The sequence below is a fragment of the Sapajus apella genome, unplaced genomic scaffold, assembly GCF_009761245.1.
Source record: "Sapajus apella isolate SASKATOON/1434 unplaced genomic scaffold, GSC_monkey_1.0 scaffold8, whole genome shotgun sequence".
Lineage (NCBI taxonomy): Eukaryota > Metazoa > Chordata > Mammalia > Primates > Cebidae > Sapajus > Sapajus apella.
In genome coordinates, this window is record NW_022436948.1 from 3806103 (window position 1) to 3824973 (window position 18871).

Sequence of the window (18871 nt, forward strand, 5' to 3'; positions counted from 1 at the left end):
AAATCATACCTCAATTTAAAACTACCCCTGGGGCAGGGGACCACCAGCCCACCACTGTCCCCAGAACCAGCAAGCAGGGCCAGGGTTGGAGGCCTGTGGGAGTCAGGGGAAGGGGAAGCCCTGGAGCTTGGTGACCGGCTGTGTGAGCATGTTACTTGCTGCCCTGCCTCAGTCTCCCCCTCTGCAGACAGGGCTGCTGCCCAGTTACAGAAGCCACTGGGACCTGTGGCGCTGAATACCAGGCTTTTCGCACAGAGCTTAGGATGGGACAGCCCTTGTGAAACAAACCCTGGGCAGAGAGGAGAGCTCCTCCGTCCGGAGGCAGAGGGGCCTGAGTGGGCTCTTCCCCAGCGCATTCCTTGGGAAGAGGAACAACACTTTCAGGACAGCCCACATGGTGTGGGGGCCTGTCTTGTTTCGGGGAAACTGAGGAAGAGAGAACGTGCTCTGTGACTGCGCGTCCCCTCCCCAGTGGCCTCTGTCATTCCCATGCTTCTCTTCTTGGGGGTCTCTGCAGTCATCATTCTGCACTACTCAAGACTCAGAGGAGCTGCCCCATCAAGCGTGAGTGATGTGGAAAGTGGGGTTCTTGTGGTCAGATGGGTATCCCTTAGGGGGATCGAGTGCCCATTCAGTGCCTATGAGAACAGAGGAACATCCCCGTGAGCTGGAACCTGAGAGAGGCCAGGGGTCTGGAGGGCAGTGCACAAAGCTGGCCACAGCTCAGGGCACAGAACGCTGGGCAGGTTGCCACCACAGTCACCAGACAGGCAGCAGCCGGAAGTCCTGTCCCCCTCTGCAGGAGGGAGTGGCCAACAAGGCTGGCCACCTTCAAAAGGCCAGGGCTTTAGACTTGGGGCTGGACACCCTGATTTATAGCTGGCAGCATGTGGGCCATGTCACTGAGTCCTGGCATGGCACATGGGATGCAGCTGCCCCACGGTCACGTGGCTCTGACATCATCACTGGGCTATTCTGCTGTATTTAAACACTGGCCCAAAAAACTAGCCAAGGGCTCTACTTTACAATGTGGTCATCCTCTGCCTGGCAGCTCCCTCGGCAGAGCTGGTCTTCCCCGGAGGTGCCACGCTGGCCTCCTGGCATCTCGGGAAGCGAGTGCTTTCATTTGCTTCCTGACTGCTCAGGGGCCCCTGGTAGCTCCTGCTTGTGTTTCAAATTCTCCACCCAAGGTGAACATGACGGGTTGTGAGTGTGACTGTGAGAACCAGGGTGGGTGCCTGCAGCCCTTCCTCTCCGTATCAAGCTGGCATCCTCGGCCTTTCTCCATTGACCTGCTGCCTCGTTGAACACTTCTCCTCCTTGGCACCTTCAGAAGTCAGGAGCTTCTGCTCACCTTTCCCTGCTGCCTCTCACAGAACCAATTTGGCCATACCCAAAGGGCCTGTGTGTCGCTGCTTCAATTCACCCCTCACTGAAGAAAACCACAGCCAGGACAGGAACACAGGACACTCCTCTGCTGAGGGAGAATCGTGTACAGGGACAAACGGAAGCTTCTAGCCTTAACCTTGCACAGAAGAAAGGGAAATAATTCAGCAGGCCACTGCTTACCCTTTAGGTAAGGACTTGTCATAATTTATTCAAAGTTTTACCTACTTATTAGGTTCTCTTGATATCCAGCATTGCTTTTCTCTTTTTCCTCCTTTTGGTCATAAGCTGTAAAGATGCTTATGGGATATTCTTAAGTAAGGTGCTTTTATTTTTAGGGTTAAATTCGCAGAAGCATGTCTGAGGCTGTAGTTTTTATTTCACTGGGTGTCACCAAAAGGTGCCTACATGTGACATCCCATCAAGGACACATGAAAAGTCCTCTCCCCTCAAGACCAGTGAACAGGGCTTACTGCTCTGGGCAATGCTGTGCCAGCCAATGAATGCAGCATTGCCTTAATTTGCGTTTGGAATACCGGCAGATTTGAACACCATTCCCATATTTCTTGGCAATCCGTGCCTGTGAACCACCTGCTCATCCCCCTTGCCCACTGTTCCTTTGAGTTTCCTAACTTCACACCCACGCCTACAAAAAACCTAATTTTCTTCATGGATTTTTACTTTTTGTTTTTTACATTCATATCTTTAATCCATTTGTTTTTATTTTATTTTATTTTAGAGATGGGAGTCTCTTTCCTGTTGCCCAGACTGGAGTCAATGGTGCAATCTCGACTCACTGCAACCTCCGCCTCCCAGATTCAAGTGATTCTCATGCCTCAGCCTCTCGAGTAGCTGGGATTACAGGCACTCGCCACCATGCCCAGCCAATTTTTATATTTTTAGTAGAGATGGGGTTTCACCACGTTGGCCAGGCTGGTCTTGAACTCCTGACCTCAGGTGATCCATCCACCTTGGCCTCCCAAGTGCTGGGATTACAAGCATGAGCCGCAGTGTCTGACCCATTTGTTTTCATAAAATAGGGATTCAATAGTTATTTCTTCCTGATGAATAACCAGTTGTGCCAACACCATTTCTGAAATTTATTAAATAAGCTGTCAAATATTCCATATTTTCTAATCTATTCTACTGACCTTTTTGTCCATTCTCATGCAATATTAAGATTTGATTATGGTATTAAAATGTTAATCTTTTACATATTTTCATATCACAAAATGTTATCTTTTCTACATATTTCTTGATAATTCCCGGATATTCTTTCATACAAACTTTAATATTATTTATTTATTTTAAAAAAAACCTGCTAAATTTTCGCCGGAGTTACATTTTATTTAAGTATTAACACTGGGAGAATTGGAACTTTCCAAATGACAAGTCTCCCACCCATGGTACGTACTTCCAGCTTTTCAGACTTTGTTTTCTATCTGGCACCAAGGATTATTTTATTTTATTTTGTATTTTACTTATTTTTTTTGAGATGGAGTTTCACTCTTGCTGCCCAGGCTGGAGTGCAATGGTGCGATCTCAGCTCTTGGCTCACCGCAACCTCCATCTCCGGAGTTCAAGTGATTCTCCTGCCTCAGCTGCCCAAGTAGCTGGGATTATAGGCGCCAACCACCACACTCGGGCAAATTCTTTTGTATTTTTAGTAGAGACAAGGTTTCACTATGTTGGCCAGGTTGGTCTCACACTCCTGACCTCAGGTGATACACCCACCTCGGCTTCCCAAAGTGTTGGGATTATAGGTGTGAGCCACTGCACCTGGCCAGTTTTGTCCTTTTAAGTCCTGTGTGTCCAGAGAGGGGTGGGCACACTTACATCCAAATCAATGCTGCCATCCCCCTGGCTCCAGAGACCTCTGCAGTTTAAGCTGCTCTGAGAAGCCTCTGCTTTCAGGTTTCTGCCCTGGCCTAGTCCATGGGAAAAGAGCTCCCACTAAGATCTCTGCTGCAGGGTGAGACCCACCTGTCTACCATCCCCGGCAGACGCTTGCTTTGAGTCCTGATGCGGGGCCACAGCCGGAGCAGCAGGCAGAAGGGACGGGGTTGCGCTTATAACACCACTATCTCTCAGCCCTGGTTTTAGCATCATCATCATTGAAAAAAATACAATTAATCCACAGTGATCAAAGGTAAGTCTAAACATTCCAGACTCGCTCAAATCTGACCTGCTGTGCCATGTCATTCTATAAATGACATGACAGAATGAGAATCACTTTCTAATTCACAGCCCCTGGTTCTATTTCAAGTAAGCAAATACATTTTGCTTTTGTTTTGCTTACAATGTTCTAGGAAATATGGGCTATAAATAATCACTCAACTGTTGCGTGGGTCAACAGAATCACTACTACTTGCATTTTCGTTGATGTTATTTATATCATGAGCTCAAGCACTTGGGCACTTCATAAGGCACTATAAAGTTTAGGTTTGAGGTGGTGTGATGTTCCCATCTATCTTAAAAGGTAACAAACCCCATAGGGTTCAGCTTCAAGCCAATCCATGCCCAGGCACATCGCAGCTGCGAGGCTGGGAAATATGTGCGTTTAGGAGGCTCTGGGTGTGATGCTGGGGCTGTACTCAGGTCATTAAACCCAGACAGACCCTGAGGCACAGAGAGGAAGAGCAGGGCCTTGGAGGCAGCCAGTCCACAGCGAATTCCCCTGAGTGCGCAGCAGCCCTGCCAGGGGAACGAAGCCCTGAGCTTCAATTTCCTCACAGGGACACTCACAGGGGTAATGTATGTGGCGCTTTGTCATACCCTGGGGCTCTGTAGTGGCAGTTAGTGACATTGAACTATCAGCTGACCCTGACATTGTCTCCTCAGAAGCCCTAAGCCCTGAGTGGCCTGGACACCACCACAGACAAGAGTCGGGGTGGGGGCTTTGAGATGGACCACCAGGGAAGCCGGGAGAGGGACTGGGACAGGGCTCCCACTTGCTTCTGGCTAACAGGGGCCCTCGTGGTCATCAGGTGGACCCCAAAATCAGTGGCCTGACAAAGAGCCCTCAAGGGCCAGCCTGCCTTACATGCTACATCTGCCACAACAGCCCCCAAGCCCATCAGGTGGCGGCTTCATGGGGACACCCATCCTTGCACGTAGTACTCAAGGAGTTTCCCCCACCTGCAAAGCCAGTTTTCTTCCCCTGCGATCCAAACCCAACCTTTCCAGGTCAATCCTAAACCCCCACACAGGCTCCCCAACTACACCAGGTCCTTCGGCTCCAAAGCGCTCACCAAGTCTCCTCAATAGTTACTTCTGTCATTATCGTCTGCCATTTTCTTGAGCTGTCTGTGTATTTCTCTATCCAGGAAGACAAAAGGTAGTAGTAATCACAGTGGTAACGGCTGGTTATGGGTGCCGACTGGCAGTGGCTGGTTACTGGTGCTGATGTTAGCGTCTCTTGTCAAGCGGATGAGTGCTTCTTAAGGCCCACCACCTCTTTTCCTATTCTTTTCTCTTAAAAACCACATTTTTTAAGGTCTACAAATGCTTTCCACAGTCAACAACTTGAAAAGCATGGAAGTTTCTTGCTTACCAGAGGCCAAGGGGGAATTTTAGAATCTTTTGGGTAAATGAATGTTTAACATCCCCTGGAAGCTGCTGGAGAGTGGGGGGCCTAGGCCTATCGTGAAAGAACCAGCCTCTGGGTTGCCTCTGCAGACCCTGCAGAGCGCAGCTGCCCAGGGCTCAGCCACTGCAAGAGTGGAGGAAGCACAGCTCCAAAGGTCACAGATTTGCAGTCCTGGATCTGGGTCCCTGACAACTACTGGAGAGTGAGCGAGGGGCCATCAAGCTGTGAATGAGCTGTCCCTGGCAGCGATGATTTCTTTGTCCCTTCTACGATAGAGACTCAAAAGCCTCTCAGGCCCCTGATGGTCTATAGGCAGGGTGGCGTAATTCCAATGAGGATCAGAAAATTATCCTGCTTTTCTCCAAGTTATAAGTGGTTATTATGTAGGCTTGTCTACTTTAATCTTCTTTTTTCAAAGTCTAGTGGGACACCTGCTGAACGACTTCCTGCCCACCCATCACTCAAACAGAAACGCAGTGTTCCAAGAACAATGACAAGCCACCTCCGCAGCCAGACCCAGGGTCAGATCCCACAAAGAGCTGGAATCTGGGGAACCATTTAAGACAGGATATATTTGGAAGGAAAAGTCACAAGATAAAATAAATATGCAGCTAAACTTTCAAATTCTGGAACTGTCAATGAATACAACTAAAAGTCTACTACCTCTGAAAGTATAAATCCTAAAACATTAGTATCTGCCACCATCCCCACCCTCTGCCCCACAAGCTCTTCACGTGGGGAACTCCTTACAGGGATGGCAGGCGGTGCTTCTCATGGTTGCTTACCTTCACTATGCTGATGGGCTTTCGAGACAAGTGAAAACTTGCATACAGCAGAAACGTCAAAATAAAAATGAAGGCTCTGTACCTGAAACACAAAACAGCGTGAGAGGACAACATAAACTGACAGAAGTGATGTTCAGAAGTCAGAAACACCGTGTTCTGAAATCTTCTTATGCTGTCTATTATTAATTCCGTTCTATAGCAATTACCAGTATTACTTATATCACTATAATATTGGAACATTAAAAAATATTGCCGCGTTTGCTTTGTCCAAATGGAAACTAAACACCGTAAGAGGCAAGAAAAAGCAAACTGCTTTTCTGCTCCTCACGCACAACACACATTCCACACTTCCAACGCCAGATGTGTACGGTATTCCCATACACCAAGCAAGTCTCCAGCGGACACTAGGTGACCTCTAAGTGAATTCAAGTCTGACATGACACTGTCTTCCGGGAGTCAGCATCAGACCCCCACAGGGAGGGGCTCAGTCCAATCAATTCAATTCTGACACTGTCTTCCAGGAGTCAAAATCAGACCCCACAGGGCGGGGCTCAGTCCGAGGCTGCCCCACTTCACATGCCAGTGACAAGACCTAGGCCAAATCCCAGGCTGCGGCCTGCTCTTCCAACCAACCGGCTCTCCATGTGGTTCCCAATGACCCCTCCTCAGGTTTGATTAATTTGCCAGAGCAGCTCACAGAACTCAGGGAGGGAGACACATTTGCTGGTTACTATACAGGGCGTTAGAAAGGATACAGATGAAGAGATGCATAGGGCGAGGGACGGGGCAGGGGCTCGGAGCTTCCTCACCCTTCCCAGGGCTCCACCCTCCCAGAATCTCCCTGTGCTGGGCAGCCCGCCAGCCCCCCAACAGTATCCTTTAGGGAGTCTGTGGAGGCCTCAGCATACAGGCAGGATAGAGCACAGCACCGGCCACTGGTGATCAACTCCGCCTCTGCGGGCTCCCTCCACTCCCCAGAGGTCCAGGGTGGAGTTCCAACCTCTCATCACGTGGTCGGCTGCCCTAGCAACCAGTCCCCCAGGAGGCTGTCCAGGAGCCCCAGCCACAGTCACCTCATTAGCAGCACCCAAGGTCGTAGGAGCTGTGTGCTGGGAACCAGGGCTGGACACCATGTGTGTTTCTTATTATTATGTCACGATATAAAAAATATTCGTTTCTTATTATTAAGTCACGACATCAAAAACATTCATTTGTTTCAAAAAAAGCTATAACCAAAGGGAAGGCTGGGACTCATGATGTGCACTTGAACTTACAAGGCAGAATGAGGGCGACGAAACGTTCAGTTTACAAAAAAGCTAACCCCAAGTGTCTTGTGTAGCGTGCTATCCTGGGCACTAACGATCATATTTATTTTTGGCTCTTTGGTTTCTATGCAACTTTTCAGAAGCACACAAGCAAGGCAGACATATAAATATTTCACAGCCCTCAAAGAGAAAAAGTCAGTGATGCTGGCAGGCTCTCAATAGGCCAGTGACAGAAACACTGGCACAAAGCCCCTTGCTCCGTTTGGCTGGGAGGAAAGCAGCCGAAGAGGAAGCATGAGCGTGGAGTGTGCAGAAAGGCAGGTGCGTCGGTGAGAAGGGGAAGGGCAACTCTTGCCTGCGAGTCTCAAGCACTGTGGAGAAAAGGATGTTTTAGGGCAACAAAATGGGTGGGGAGAAGGCAGCATTTGACAGGAGAGGAAGGCGAGGGGCAGCTCTGTGTCCTGGGGCACACCTCCCACCCGGGAGAACCTGTCCTGCTTCTGGCCTGGGAAGACCAATGACTTTGAATGGTGCCACCAACAACCTGAATCAATAATTACCTAAGGCAGCGTCCTACACAGAACAAAGAAAGGCAGCGTTTCCGGGAGGCCCGGGGCCAAGGGATCGCTTCTCCCAGCTGTACATCTACGTTTATAATGTTGTGATTTACTCCAAGGGAAGCTTTCCATGAGTAACGAAAAATCCTAGGATCTCAGAGCTGCCTTCTTCTTTGGTCACCAGCTAAAGTAGGGGTCAAATAAATATTTCCAGAATTTTCTTAAAAAAAAAAAAAAAAAAGACCATATCTCAGGTGGGAAAGAAAGGTTGGTGGCTCCGTGGGACTCAAAACTACAACCTTTGGAACGCCTGTGCCTCAGGGGAAGGAACCCAACCACACCGACTGGCAGAATACCTGCTGACTGAAGACAGAGACGCCCCCATGCTCCCTTCCTCATCAGGGAACTACCTTCCGACGGCCTTTCTACAATTCTTCCTCCAAGCCGATGGCAAGGGCCAAATGGGGAAAAAATGAAACTCTAAAAAATGAGTGTGCAATTTATCTCAAAGCCCAAAGAACAAAGGCTATGTAGGTACAGAGGACTTCCTCCGGACGCCCAGGCCTCGGTCCTCACATTTCTGAAAACCATCCTTTCTGGTAGGGAAAGAAAGTCTCCGCGCTTTGCATGGGGCTCTCTGTTAGGCCACCACTGCTGCTTTCAGCTTCGCTGCTGGTGCAGGAAGATTCCAGGCCCCTGGGCCTCACCGGCCCTCAGTGCTCACGTGTCCAGCCCACAGCTTGACACACTGGTCACTTTACTCCACCTGCTGTAGCTGACTAGGGCGAGTAAGGCTGATGGGTGACCCTGATCAGCCCTCATTGGAGGACAGGATCTCCTTTTCCAGTCTCCTCAAAACGGGTGAACAAAGCTCTGAGGCCGAGTTCCCTCCAGCACCTCCCCAGTCAGTCCCAGCTGAGTCCAGGGAGCAGCTCTCCCGTGCCCCGAGGATTCTCCACCCACAGCACCAGTTCTACAGGTGTTCTCACCCGGGAGAATCGGAGTTTCACAGTTACCCAGCTGGGAAGGATTTTGAGAAAAGCAGCTCTGCCCTATGAGCTGTGGGTTCATCCTCCAGCCAGGCAGCCCAGAAGGAAGGCTGTGTCCCTTTGTCGGGCTGAGGTCTGCAGAGTGCAGGGGCCCCGCATTGTCAGGGCTGCCTGGGTGATCAGGCCCCGGCGATGCGCTCTGGGCCTCCGCCCTCCTCTTCGGGGTGGCTCCCGGCTGGTGCTCGGCAGCACACGCCAAGACGGCCTGAGAACACCGAGGACCACACAGGGAGCAGCACGTGCCTCTGGAATCCTTCAGTTCAGCCTTGTGTGTTGGGAGATGCTTTAATGAATAAGCCCCTTTGGGAAGAGTCACTGCCACAGCGTAGCCGGGCTGTGTGGGGGAAGCTGTCCCGTAGAATTGGGGCGAAGGGTCCATTTACGCAGCAAACTGAAATTTCCTAAAGACTGAAGAGGAAAGCCCTGTATGTATTTAGTCAGGGTCAAGCCAACTCCTTTAGTTTCCAAATTCATCCTTCCTCCCTCATTTTCCTCATCTTCTGTACTCAGGACTTGGGGCTTGGGGACAAGGGGGGAGGCAGTAGCTGGAGGCTGGACTTTCCTCTTTGAAAGGTCTGACTTCAGCTCCACGGCCACTGCTACGCCGTGGCAGCCACAGTCAGGCCGCTGCCTTGCTGGTGGTCGCCCAACATGCCTGGCCTCTGGGCAGGCAGATGCTTCACTCTGCAGCAGCGGCCGGGTTACGAGCTCCAACCCCCGGAAGCCACGCAGCCCTCCTGAAGTCCTTTCTTATTTCCTGATTCCATCTATGTTACCTTCATTGTTTACAAAGCAGATGTTTTGGATGATATTTGTTTCCTTTTATTCATTTTGTACTGGGTTGAATATTGTCCCCCAAAATTTCACGTCTACCCAAAACCTCAGAATGTGACCTTATTTGGAAATAGGGCCATGCAGACATGATTAGCTAAGGTAAGGGCATATTAGATTAGAGTGAACCCTAATTCCAATGCCTGGCGTCCACATCAGGAGTCCACACGAAGACTCAGAGATGGACAGGAAGGGAGGACATGTGACCACACAGGCAGAGACTAGCATGACGCAGCCACCAGCCAAGGGCTTTGGCAGGAGCAGGAGCTGGAAGAGGCCAGGAAGGGCCCGTCCCTAGAGCCTGCAGAGGAAGCGTGGCCATGTCAACACTTTGACTTTGGACTTCTGACATCCAGTGATGTGAGAGAGTAAGTTCCCGTTGTTTTGAGACACTTGGCTTGTGGTACCTTGGGACAGCAGCCCCAGGAGGCTAAGATAGCGCTTTCATTTTTGTTTTGTGTTAAGTTTAGCCTTCTGAATACAAAGCAAATGCAATAAAACACTAATGGTGGACTCCCTCTGCTCCTCAGTGTTCTGCTTACTTCCTGCAGTTATGGCTACTTGTAGCATGCCTGGCCTCCCACACGTGACAAACCTCACACTTCTAGCAAAAATGCAGGTCTCAGCAATGACAGCGTCAGACGGGGGTGCCCCTTGGGGCCTCCTCAGACATGGTCTCAAAGACCGCGTGTTCTCAGGGGAGCGGCTGCTTTGGGCGAGAGGCTCCACGCAGAGCATCTGTCTTTGTCTTCTTGTTTGACTGTCACTACCTCAATCATATGCAAATAAGGAGTAAAGAAACGCTTTTGAGAATTACTGAGTGACATGATTTGGTGCAGAAATTAGTCCAAAGACATCCTCATTTCAGAAACAAGGAAGCCAGGCAGAGAAGCGATGCCACGTCCTCTTCAGAGCATCCTGTCAGGAGGCACAGGGCAGCCGTGACAGTGAAGATGGTCCTTGGTTAAAGTGCTGTCTGCCTCATCGTCCCTCCGTGAAACCACCACGTTTCCCTCTAAGTAATGAATATGGAACTTCGGGAAACCTGCCTTGAGATAATGTAGCTATCCAGTTCCTCCAGCTGCTGCCACACAAAGTGCATCGGGCGTTCTGTGCCTGTGCTGAGCACCCTGTAATGGCTCCCGGCGTGGGTGGCTGGCTGCACATCCTTGCCCCACCTGGCGGCCGGCCTCCACTGTACGGAGCTCGCATTTCTCCTACTTATTCAGTTGTTATCAGTAGGACTTGCCAGAGTCTTACACTATTCAATGGGCTATCATCCATGACGAGTCTCACTTATTGTGAATCTCAGATTGTCCTAGATCTGGTTGTTTGTAAATACTTCCTTATTTTCTGGCACAAGACTTTCCAGCTCATCTTTTACTTGTCCTGCCGTAGTCCCGGCATCGGCCACATCTCCAAGGACTCCTGGCTCCTTCTAATGGGAGATGCAGAAACCAAGATCCCAGACCGAAGTGTGCTCACTTGAGGGCTATTACTGTTCCAAGGACTTCCCAGTGGGATGCATTTGCGCGCGCGCGCACACACACACACACACACACACACACACACACCCTTCTCTGTTTCTATATCTACCGTCACCAGCCCATCCTGAGACCTATCATTCCAATCCAACCCCACTCAGTTCATTCCAGTTCCCCTCCCTCATCCCATGTCTGCGGCTCCTCCTCCTTTAAAGAGAAAGCTTCTCATTTCTGCGGGATTTCTGTCAAAAATATATACTCTGAATCGAATCATGTAGATGAGGAAATAACAAAGTTAAAATGTGGCACATTCTATAAAATAAGTGGCTTGAACTCTTCAAACATAACAAGGCCATTGTCTCAGAAGAAGGAAAAAAAAGCCAAGGTCATAAAAGATTAAAAAAAAAAAAAAAAAGGCCGAGGAACAGTGCTAGAGTGAGAGACTAGGCCCACAGGATAACTACATGCAATGTACGAACCGGAAGTGACCCCGAACAGAAGAAACATGCTGTAACAGATACCTGACATTTGATGGATTTTTAAACAAGGACTGTGGATTAGATAACTGTATCTTAGTGTGAAATTTCCTGATTTTGATCTTTTTGCTGCAGTTTTATAAGAGAATGTCTTCTTTATAGGAAATACAGAAGGAAGTATTTAGAAACAAAGGGGAAGGATGTCTGCAATTTACACTCCAGTGGTTCAGAAAAGTGTGTGTGTGTATGAACATACATCTACGTACACGTGTGCGTGCACACGCACACACACACACTGTGGACGGGCAGGAAGAGAAGCAGATGAGGCTAAATGTTCATCTCTGACATACAGGGTTCTACAGGAACATTCTTACAGATGTCAGTAAGTGACATGTGTTTGAAATTATATCAAAATAAACTTACAAAATGAAGAAGCTAAACACTCACTACATAAAACCTAAGTGTTCCGGCACTTGTGGCTAGGCTCACAGCAGACATGAAATACGAGTCAAGAAGAGCAGCACTCTGGCTGAAGAACGCAGATGGCTTCAAGTCAAACCTGACACCCCATGATGCTCCACCAACCAGCAGGGCTGAGAAGCTGTGCAGGGCTGGGGGCTGCCAGGGGCTGGCACGGAGACCAGTGGGCCCGGAATTGGCCACTGTGGTATCAAGATCATTTTGAGCCAAAGGCTTTTGAGTTCCTGAATTCTGAAAAGCAGAAGCCCCCAGAAGAATTCAGAAGAATCCACCTGTCATCAATCCTGTCCCTGGAGCAGCAAGGGGAGCTGGATTCCTCCTCACCACTGGGATAAGAAGCCTCCACCCTGCACTGAAACAGGAACGATCACAAAAGTACACGCTGCCCATCTGCTCTCGAGGGCCCACTTGTGTTTCCAAAAGCCAGTTGTTTGCCCACAAGTGCCCTCCTCCCACTCCCCTTCCCCTGTGAAAGACATAGCCCCGAATTCTAAATGCCCCTTTGAGTGACACTTTTCTATGACCTCTCATACATAAGTGGTGAAATCTGTCTTTTCTCTTGCTAGTCTGTCTTTTGCCATCCAAGGTCCCCCAAAACAGAACCTAGGAGGGAAGAAGCAAAGTTTTTCCTCTCCCAGAAGAGATTAGCAGGACACATCAGAGGCCAGGGAGCCCAGCTTCAGACTCTGTGCTTGTCAACTGCTTCCTTCTAAGGAGAATGGAATTAACGAGGCCGCCTAAGAGGAGGATTCTCAGAATACGCGAGGAGAGGCGCTCTCTGAACAGAAAGTGGTTCTGGGCTGCACCAAAACGTTTCCTTTTCTCTCTGAAAGTTCTGCCCCAGCAAGGCCACTCACCTGATCTCACAGTTATATAACTTATATGTAAGTGATGTGCTTATTCACCACAGCCGTTTGCTGATTCTGCTGGTAGTCAGTGGTCATTTAGGGACCGTGATTCTTACAGGAACCACTGGAGACCACGCGAGAGCCTAACACTGTCAATACCAGCGCAAGGATAAAGAACACCTCAGCGGTGCTCCGGGGGTCACGGCTTCCGCTGCCAACAAGCAATTCAACAGTTATGGGCGAGGTCAGTGATCCAAGTTTCATGTGTTTGATAATGAAACTGGCGCAAGACAACTACCTGCACAGTGGCCCTCACCCATACACAGCTGCATGCCAACGGCCTGGCCCACCAGGACTCACCACTGATCCCTGGAGAACGAGATGATGAAGCGGATGCCAGCAGGGAGGCGAGCCATTTACGTCGCCACTGACCACAGTGCCTCGGTCCCAGATTAAGATGCTTCATAAATAGGTCATGAATCCTGGCCCCAGGTTCTCTCTCTGCTGCCGCGGTCGCTCCCACAGGCTGGAAAGCATGGAAAGAAGGTGTAGTGCTGGGTCTTACCCCTTCCTCCTGGCAGTGGCTCTGCTCTCTACAAGGAGAAGGAAAGGCATTCACAGTCCAGTGTCCTGACATTCAACCTTCAGTGTTACTGGCAGAAGTCACCCCACAGACGTACAGTAGCTTTCCAGATCAAAGCTGGACGTCTGATACGAGCAGGGGCCCCCACCACGAGTGTTACTAGGAAGAGGTGGAGTACCTGCCCTCAAGGCAGTTTGTTCTGAGAACCCTGAAATGAATTTCAGATAATGTTCTGATGGTGGATAAAAAGGAACCAAGGAACTCATCTCTATCTGGGAGGCATCTAGAGATCAACATCAACCCACTCACAAAAGCAAGGACGTGCCCTGCAGTCGCACCATATGCCCAGATATCAGGGCACGCCAGGGCACTGGACTGGCTCAGTTCCACCTCTATGGACCAGGCCACCTTTGAGTCATAGTAACAGAGAAATGTGGGCCTAGACAAGAGGGCAGATCAAACCAATCATTCAGTTGTGGCTCTGCCATTTGAATCCAAAGGAGGAGTGAGCTTTGCCTCTATCTGCCTCCTCATTTGAATCCAAAGGAGGAATGGGCTTTGCCTTTATTTGCTTCTTCATTTTTCATCTCCCATGGTCACCTCAGAGGTCACAGAAAATCACCTGATTATGAAGTCAGGGCAGAAGGCAGGGCAATATAGGAAGGACTGGGGAGGGAGTTCTGAGAACTGAGAAGGGGCCCAGCACAGCAGGCAGGCCTGGCCTCCCATCCCAAACCCAGCCTCATGACATTCCCGAGTCACTGCATCTTCCAAAACTCATCAGTTCCCCAGATTTGCTTTTGCCTCCCTCCAGAGTGAGCTTCCAAAAATGCACATTCTCAAAGGATTTTCCCTTATACCACCTTTTACAAAAAGATTCAAAACCCTGCTGAGCTTTTGCCCCAGGAGCTGCCCCTCATCTCTCCTCCCTGCCCCAGCTAGAGCTACACCTTTCTCCAAGGAGGTCCTCGCAGGGCCTGAACAGGGGGGTTCATCCCACTTCAATGCCTCCTGCCTCCAAGGCTGACCCTGGGCTGTGTAAGCTGAGGCAGGTCACTTAACCTTTCAGCTCCCTCTCCTTCCAGGCTAAACAATGGGGGTGATAGCATCTATGTTGTTGTTATAAACACAAAATGAGATAATCCATGGGAAGCCAAGTAGCCTGGTATGTAGTAAATGCCCACCAAACACTAGCTGATATTATCCTCATTGTAATTCAAGAAAGGAAGGCCAGGGACTGCAGGGCAATGTCCTGCTTCCATCTCCTTGTCCAGAATCTAGCACAGACCACATGCTCAAGAAACTCACGTTGAATAATATCCATAAATACTTCAAAACCGCATCTGCTCAAACCTCCAGATTTAAGCAGTATTTTGCTCAAAATAGGTGGGCTCCAGTCTGGGTCCAGATGTACCCTGGGAAACGACTTTGTGATGACAACTCCAGAGTAAAGAATTTGGTTCAGCAGTGGCTGGAAATGGATGGTCGGAAGCAAATGTCTTCCTCCCAGTACTGCTCCTCCATGCCCAGCGTGTCTGGAAACATTCCACTGCCAACTACTAAATAAATCAAAAGCCTCCAACTCTGATAAAACCTGTGACAACAACATCAAAAACCCAGAAGGCACTGACAAACCAAGAAGGGGAAAAAAAACCTCTTTGATTTCTTTTTAAAACAATGATGATTCTTTCCCCTGTAAAATGGGTGAACAGAAAGTGCTAGAAATTCTCATAGGGAGTGCAATTAAGATGTGCAAAGACAGTGATTTTACTTTGGGGATGTTAAGAGCTCAACTAATGGGGCCCTTCCTTCCCAGCCTGTGCAGCACCACTGAACACCGCTTCATTCAGAGTGGGTCAGGACCTCTGGGAGCATGAGCCATGACTGTCAAGCTCTTATTTGAGCCCCGTGACCACCCTGAAGAGGCAGGGCATTCATTTCACAAGGGAGAAAAATGAGGCTAGGCGGCTCGCCCGGGTCAGCTGGGTAAGTGGGGCAGATTCCAGTTTGTCCTGTTTCTCTGAGCCACCTCCTCCCTCCAGCCACTCTTCCTCCTGCTCATCCCCTGCAAAGAAAGGGCAGCAGAATGGAAGCAAATCACTTGGTTTAAACCCAGTTTCTGGCACACAGTCCAAGTACATAAAAAGAAGACATACTTTTTAAAAAAGTCACTCTATAGGCGCCCCTGGAACTCACCATTTCAGAGAGGAAAAGCGGCAGAATGTCCAGTTTCATTGCACTGTCAAAGACAGTGACTTAGGCCAAGCACGGTGGCTCACGCCTGCAATCCCAGCACTTTGGAAAGCAGAAGCAGGCAGATCACTTGAGGCCAGGAGATCAAGACCAGTGTGGCCAAACCCCATCTCTACTAAAAATACAAAAATTGGCAGGGTGTGGTGGTGCACACTGCAATCCCAGCTACTCAGGTGTCTGAGGCATGAAAATCACTTGAACCCAGGAGGCAGAGGTTGCAGTAAGCTGAGATCGCACCACCACATTCCAGCCTGGGCAACAGAGCAAGACCCTGTCTTAAAAAAATAAAAAGGATAGTAACTTAGGCAACAACCCATTAGAACATCTTTATTACAACCTGTAAAACTCGCACATGTACCCCTGAAACTAAAAGTTAAAAAAGAAACCCTGTAAGACACACAGTTTTATACCTATCTCCTGAAAAAACGTACCCTAGCCAACTGTAAAACAGAATGAGCTGAGGGAAAGAAACATTCCCAAGCTCCATTCCCAGGCCCACTCACATGTGACCCACGCTGCCTAGAAGGTTCCAGGTCACCTTCGGAGACTCAAATAATGGAGCTAGGGAGTGAGCAAGAGCAGGAGGAAGGTTCAAAAGTCTTTTTAGGGCCGAGGTGCCGTTACACATCATCAAAGCGCCCCCACAGATATTTTAAATAATACCAAAGTGGCCCCACAGATATTTAAAATAATATCAAAGTGGCCCCACAGATATTTTAAACAATATCATCAAAGCGCCCCCACAGATATTTTAAATAATATCAAAGTGGCCCCACAGATATTTAAAATAATATCAAAGCGGCCCCACAGATATTTTAAACAATATCATCAAAGCAGCCCCACAGATATTTTAAATAATCTACTTCATGACAACTTTTTTTAACTGGATCTCACTTCACAGGCAAAGATGGGTGAGAAAGTCAATTCTCCTCCAAAAGTTTTCATGCATTTTTTAAAATCAAGAAATGGAATACAACTTCCTTTCCAGAGTACACACTTTCTATGGCTTTTTGCTTTTCAAGGCGCTTTCCATATTAAAGGGAAATGGTCACTATCTCTTTCCCCTTGGCTGAAGTACAAGGAACCTGAATTCCATTTGCACCAACCCCCTTACCTGCCCCCAACCCCAACAAACAGAACATCACAGGTGGGCTGCACCAAACAGAACGTGTAGACGCAGTTCCAAAATGACTTAAGAGAATCACAGAAGGTCTGGAGCCAGGGATTTTCAAGCTTGCTCTAAAAGAGGATTAATAAAGAAACAACGGGGGAAGTCTAAAATATTTATCCACTTACACAACTTCTGACAATATAAGTTCAAGGGCCGGCAGGCAGGCAGGCAGCTTCCAGGCTAAGAGGTAAGGGAGACCCAAAGGGCAGGCTTTGCAATTGCTCCATTAGAAATTCAAACCTGGGGCCGCTGGCTGGAGTGTTGGTGGAGTGAGGGTGGTAAGGGGCTTGGCCAGTATCCTTCGTTCAATGCAAATCTTTAGATCACACGTACCTTCTCGGTCACCAGAATCACGGCGTGGGCCGCAAAGGCTGGAGGGCTGGTGGCCAGCGGCGAGGGGTCTTCCCGGCGCCGCAAGCCCTTTATTATAAACCCAGAAGGTCGCTGTCACTCGCGCTGGCCAGGAGGCCCACGGGCTCCGGGAACCAGCTGCTCAGCGGACAAACAACGCAAAGGCCCAGGGTGCCGGCACTCCGAGCCAGCGTTCGGTGCCGGCTCCTCCCTGGGCGGCTGGTCCCTGGAGGAGGTGAATTCCGCGGGCACGCCCACGTCCCCATCGCGGCAGACAATGCGCAGGGTCCCCTCCTGCCGGCTCTCTGGACCCTCAGCTGTCACCGCTGCCCGGGCCGGGGTGGGCAGGGGACCCGGCCGGACAGCTCAGCTCGCCCCTGCCGGGGACTCCGTGGAGCGGCAGCCGACCCGGTGCCCGCTCCCTCTGCCTCCACTTCCCCAGAATCCCAGCATCGCCCTGGTCCGGGAACGCCCGGCATTGTTGCTGAGGGCCACTCTTCTAGATGTCGTATTTCAAATACTCCCCTCCGCGAAAATAGCTTGAGACTGTCGCAGGCTCTCTGAAAACACCCAAACCAGCCCCCACCTCGCTCCCATAAAAAGAAAAGGAAGGGGGAGAGGAGCCGAGCTCCGAGTGCGCAGGGCCCGGCGCCCAGCTCCCTGCGGGTGCAGCAGGTGCGGAGCGGCTGCGGCGCCCGAGCGCCGGCGACACCGCAGGTGCGAGCGGTGGGGCTGGGGGTCCCCGCCTCCCCGCCCGACCCCGGCCCCGCGTCTCACCTGCGCCACTGAGGCCCGCGCACCGCAGCCCGGCCCGGCCGCCGCGGGCGCTTCCTGCTCGCGACTTCCTGGAGCGGCGCGCTGGAGGCCCCGCCGCCCTTTCACTTTCCCGGGCCCGCGGGGCTCCCGCGGGGCCGCATGGCTCCTCCCCTTTCTTGGCCGCCCCGACCCCCGGCACCGGCCCCAGTCCCGGCCCCGGCGCGCCCAGAGTCGCACCCGCCCCGGGGCCGCCGGACGGGGGCGCCTCCAAGTCTTGCGGCGCTGCCCGTCCTCTGCGGGCGCCCCCGGGTCATGGCCCGCACCTTCCCTGGCTCCGAAGGCGCACTGGCTGTCGCTGGCGCGCTCCCCACCACCTTCGTGGAGTCCCCGGCGGCCTCTGCACCGCTGGCGCTCTGTCTTCCAAGAAGGTCTTCCCCACAGGCGGCGAGGGTCACACGCCGCCGCTCCCCACCCCCAAAGAGGGCCTTTCCCTGGCCTCCGTCCTATTATTATTCCTATTGTGTCTTCGCAAGGGGCACCATCGTGAAGACTAGCCCTCCATAGCGTGGAAATGGGCACGCGGATATGGCTCTGTCGACCCAACCTGTAAGCCAACTTGTGTCCCACCTCGTCGGCATGTGACAGATGCAGCTCCTGTGAGGCTGGAGAAGCCCACCCGGGTTCTTACCCTTGCTGGCCGGTGCCCTGGCACAGCTCCCACTTCACTCCGGGAACAACTATTCTCCTTCGGCAGCCCAGGGAGGGGCCTGGCCATCCCCCTGGAAGCTACTGGAGAACACCAACAGCGGATCACAGCATGGCTTCAGAGCAGACGGGGTTCCCAGGCCGCTCCTCCGGGAAGACCAAAGTGAGGCGGAGGGTAAATTTTCCTGGAAAAGCCTGCCCCTGGATAAAACAATGCCTAAGGATAAAGCCAACCCGAGGCCTGGCTGTAAATGTCCAACAGACCAGGGCCCCTGGGACCTCCCCCAGGCACGCGAACTTCC

At 50.9% G+C, this 18871-nt stretch overlaps 1 protein-coding gene across 11 annotated transcripts in view; it reads right to left on the reverse strand.

The window, feature by feature from the left end:
- SLC37A1 (solute carrier family 37 member 1) overlaps positions 1 to 18030 on the reverse strand; it is a 60373-nt gene extending 42343 nt beyond the window's left edge. For 6 of the 11 annotated variants that reach the window (XR_004268573.1, XR_004268574.1, XM_032276788.1 and 3 more), the window contains exons 1-3: positions 17091 to 17177; positions 13111 to 13343; positions 5761 to 5842 (exon numbers count right to left, since the gene is read on the reverse strand). Coding sequence is in view for 7 of the 11 variants with exons in the window: in XM_032276788.1 (XP_032132679.1) it covers positions 5761 to 5842; positions 13111 to 13166 (138 nt within the window). In the remaining 4 variants the exon portion in view is untranslated. Of the gene's footprint in view, positions 1 to 5760; positions 5843 to 13110; positions 13344 to 17090 lie in introns of all 11 variants that reach the window. The other 5 variants (XM_032276790.1, XM_032276789.1, XM_032276782.1 and 2 more) reach the window with 4 other exon arrangements.
- Between the last annotated feature and the right edge of the window lie 841 nt (positions 18031 to 18871).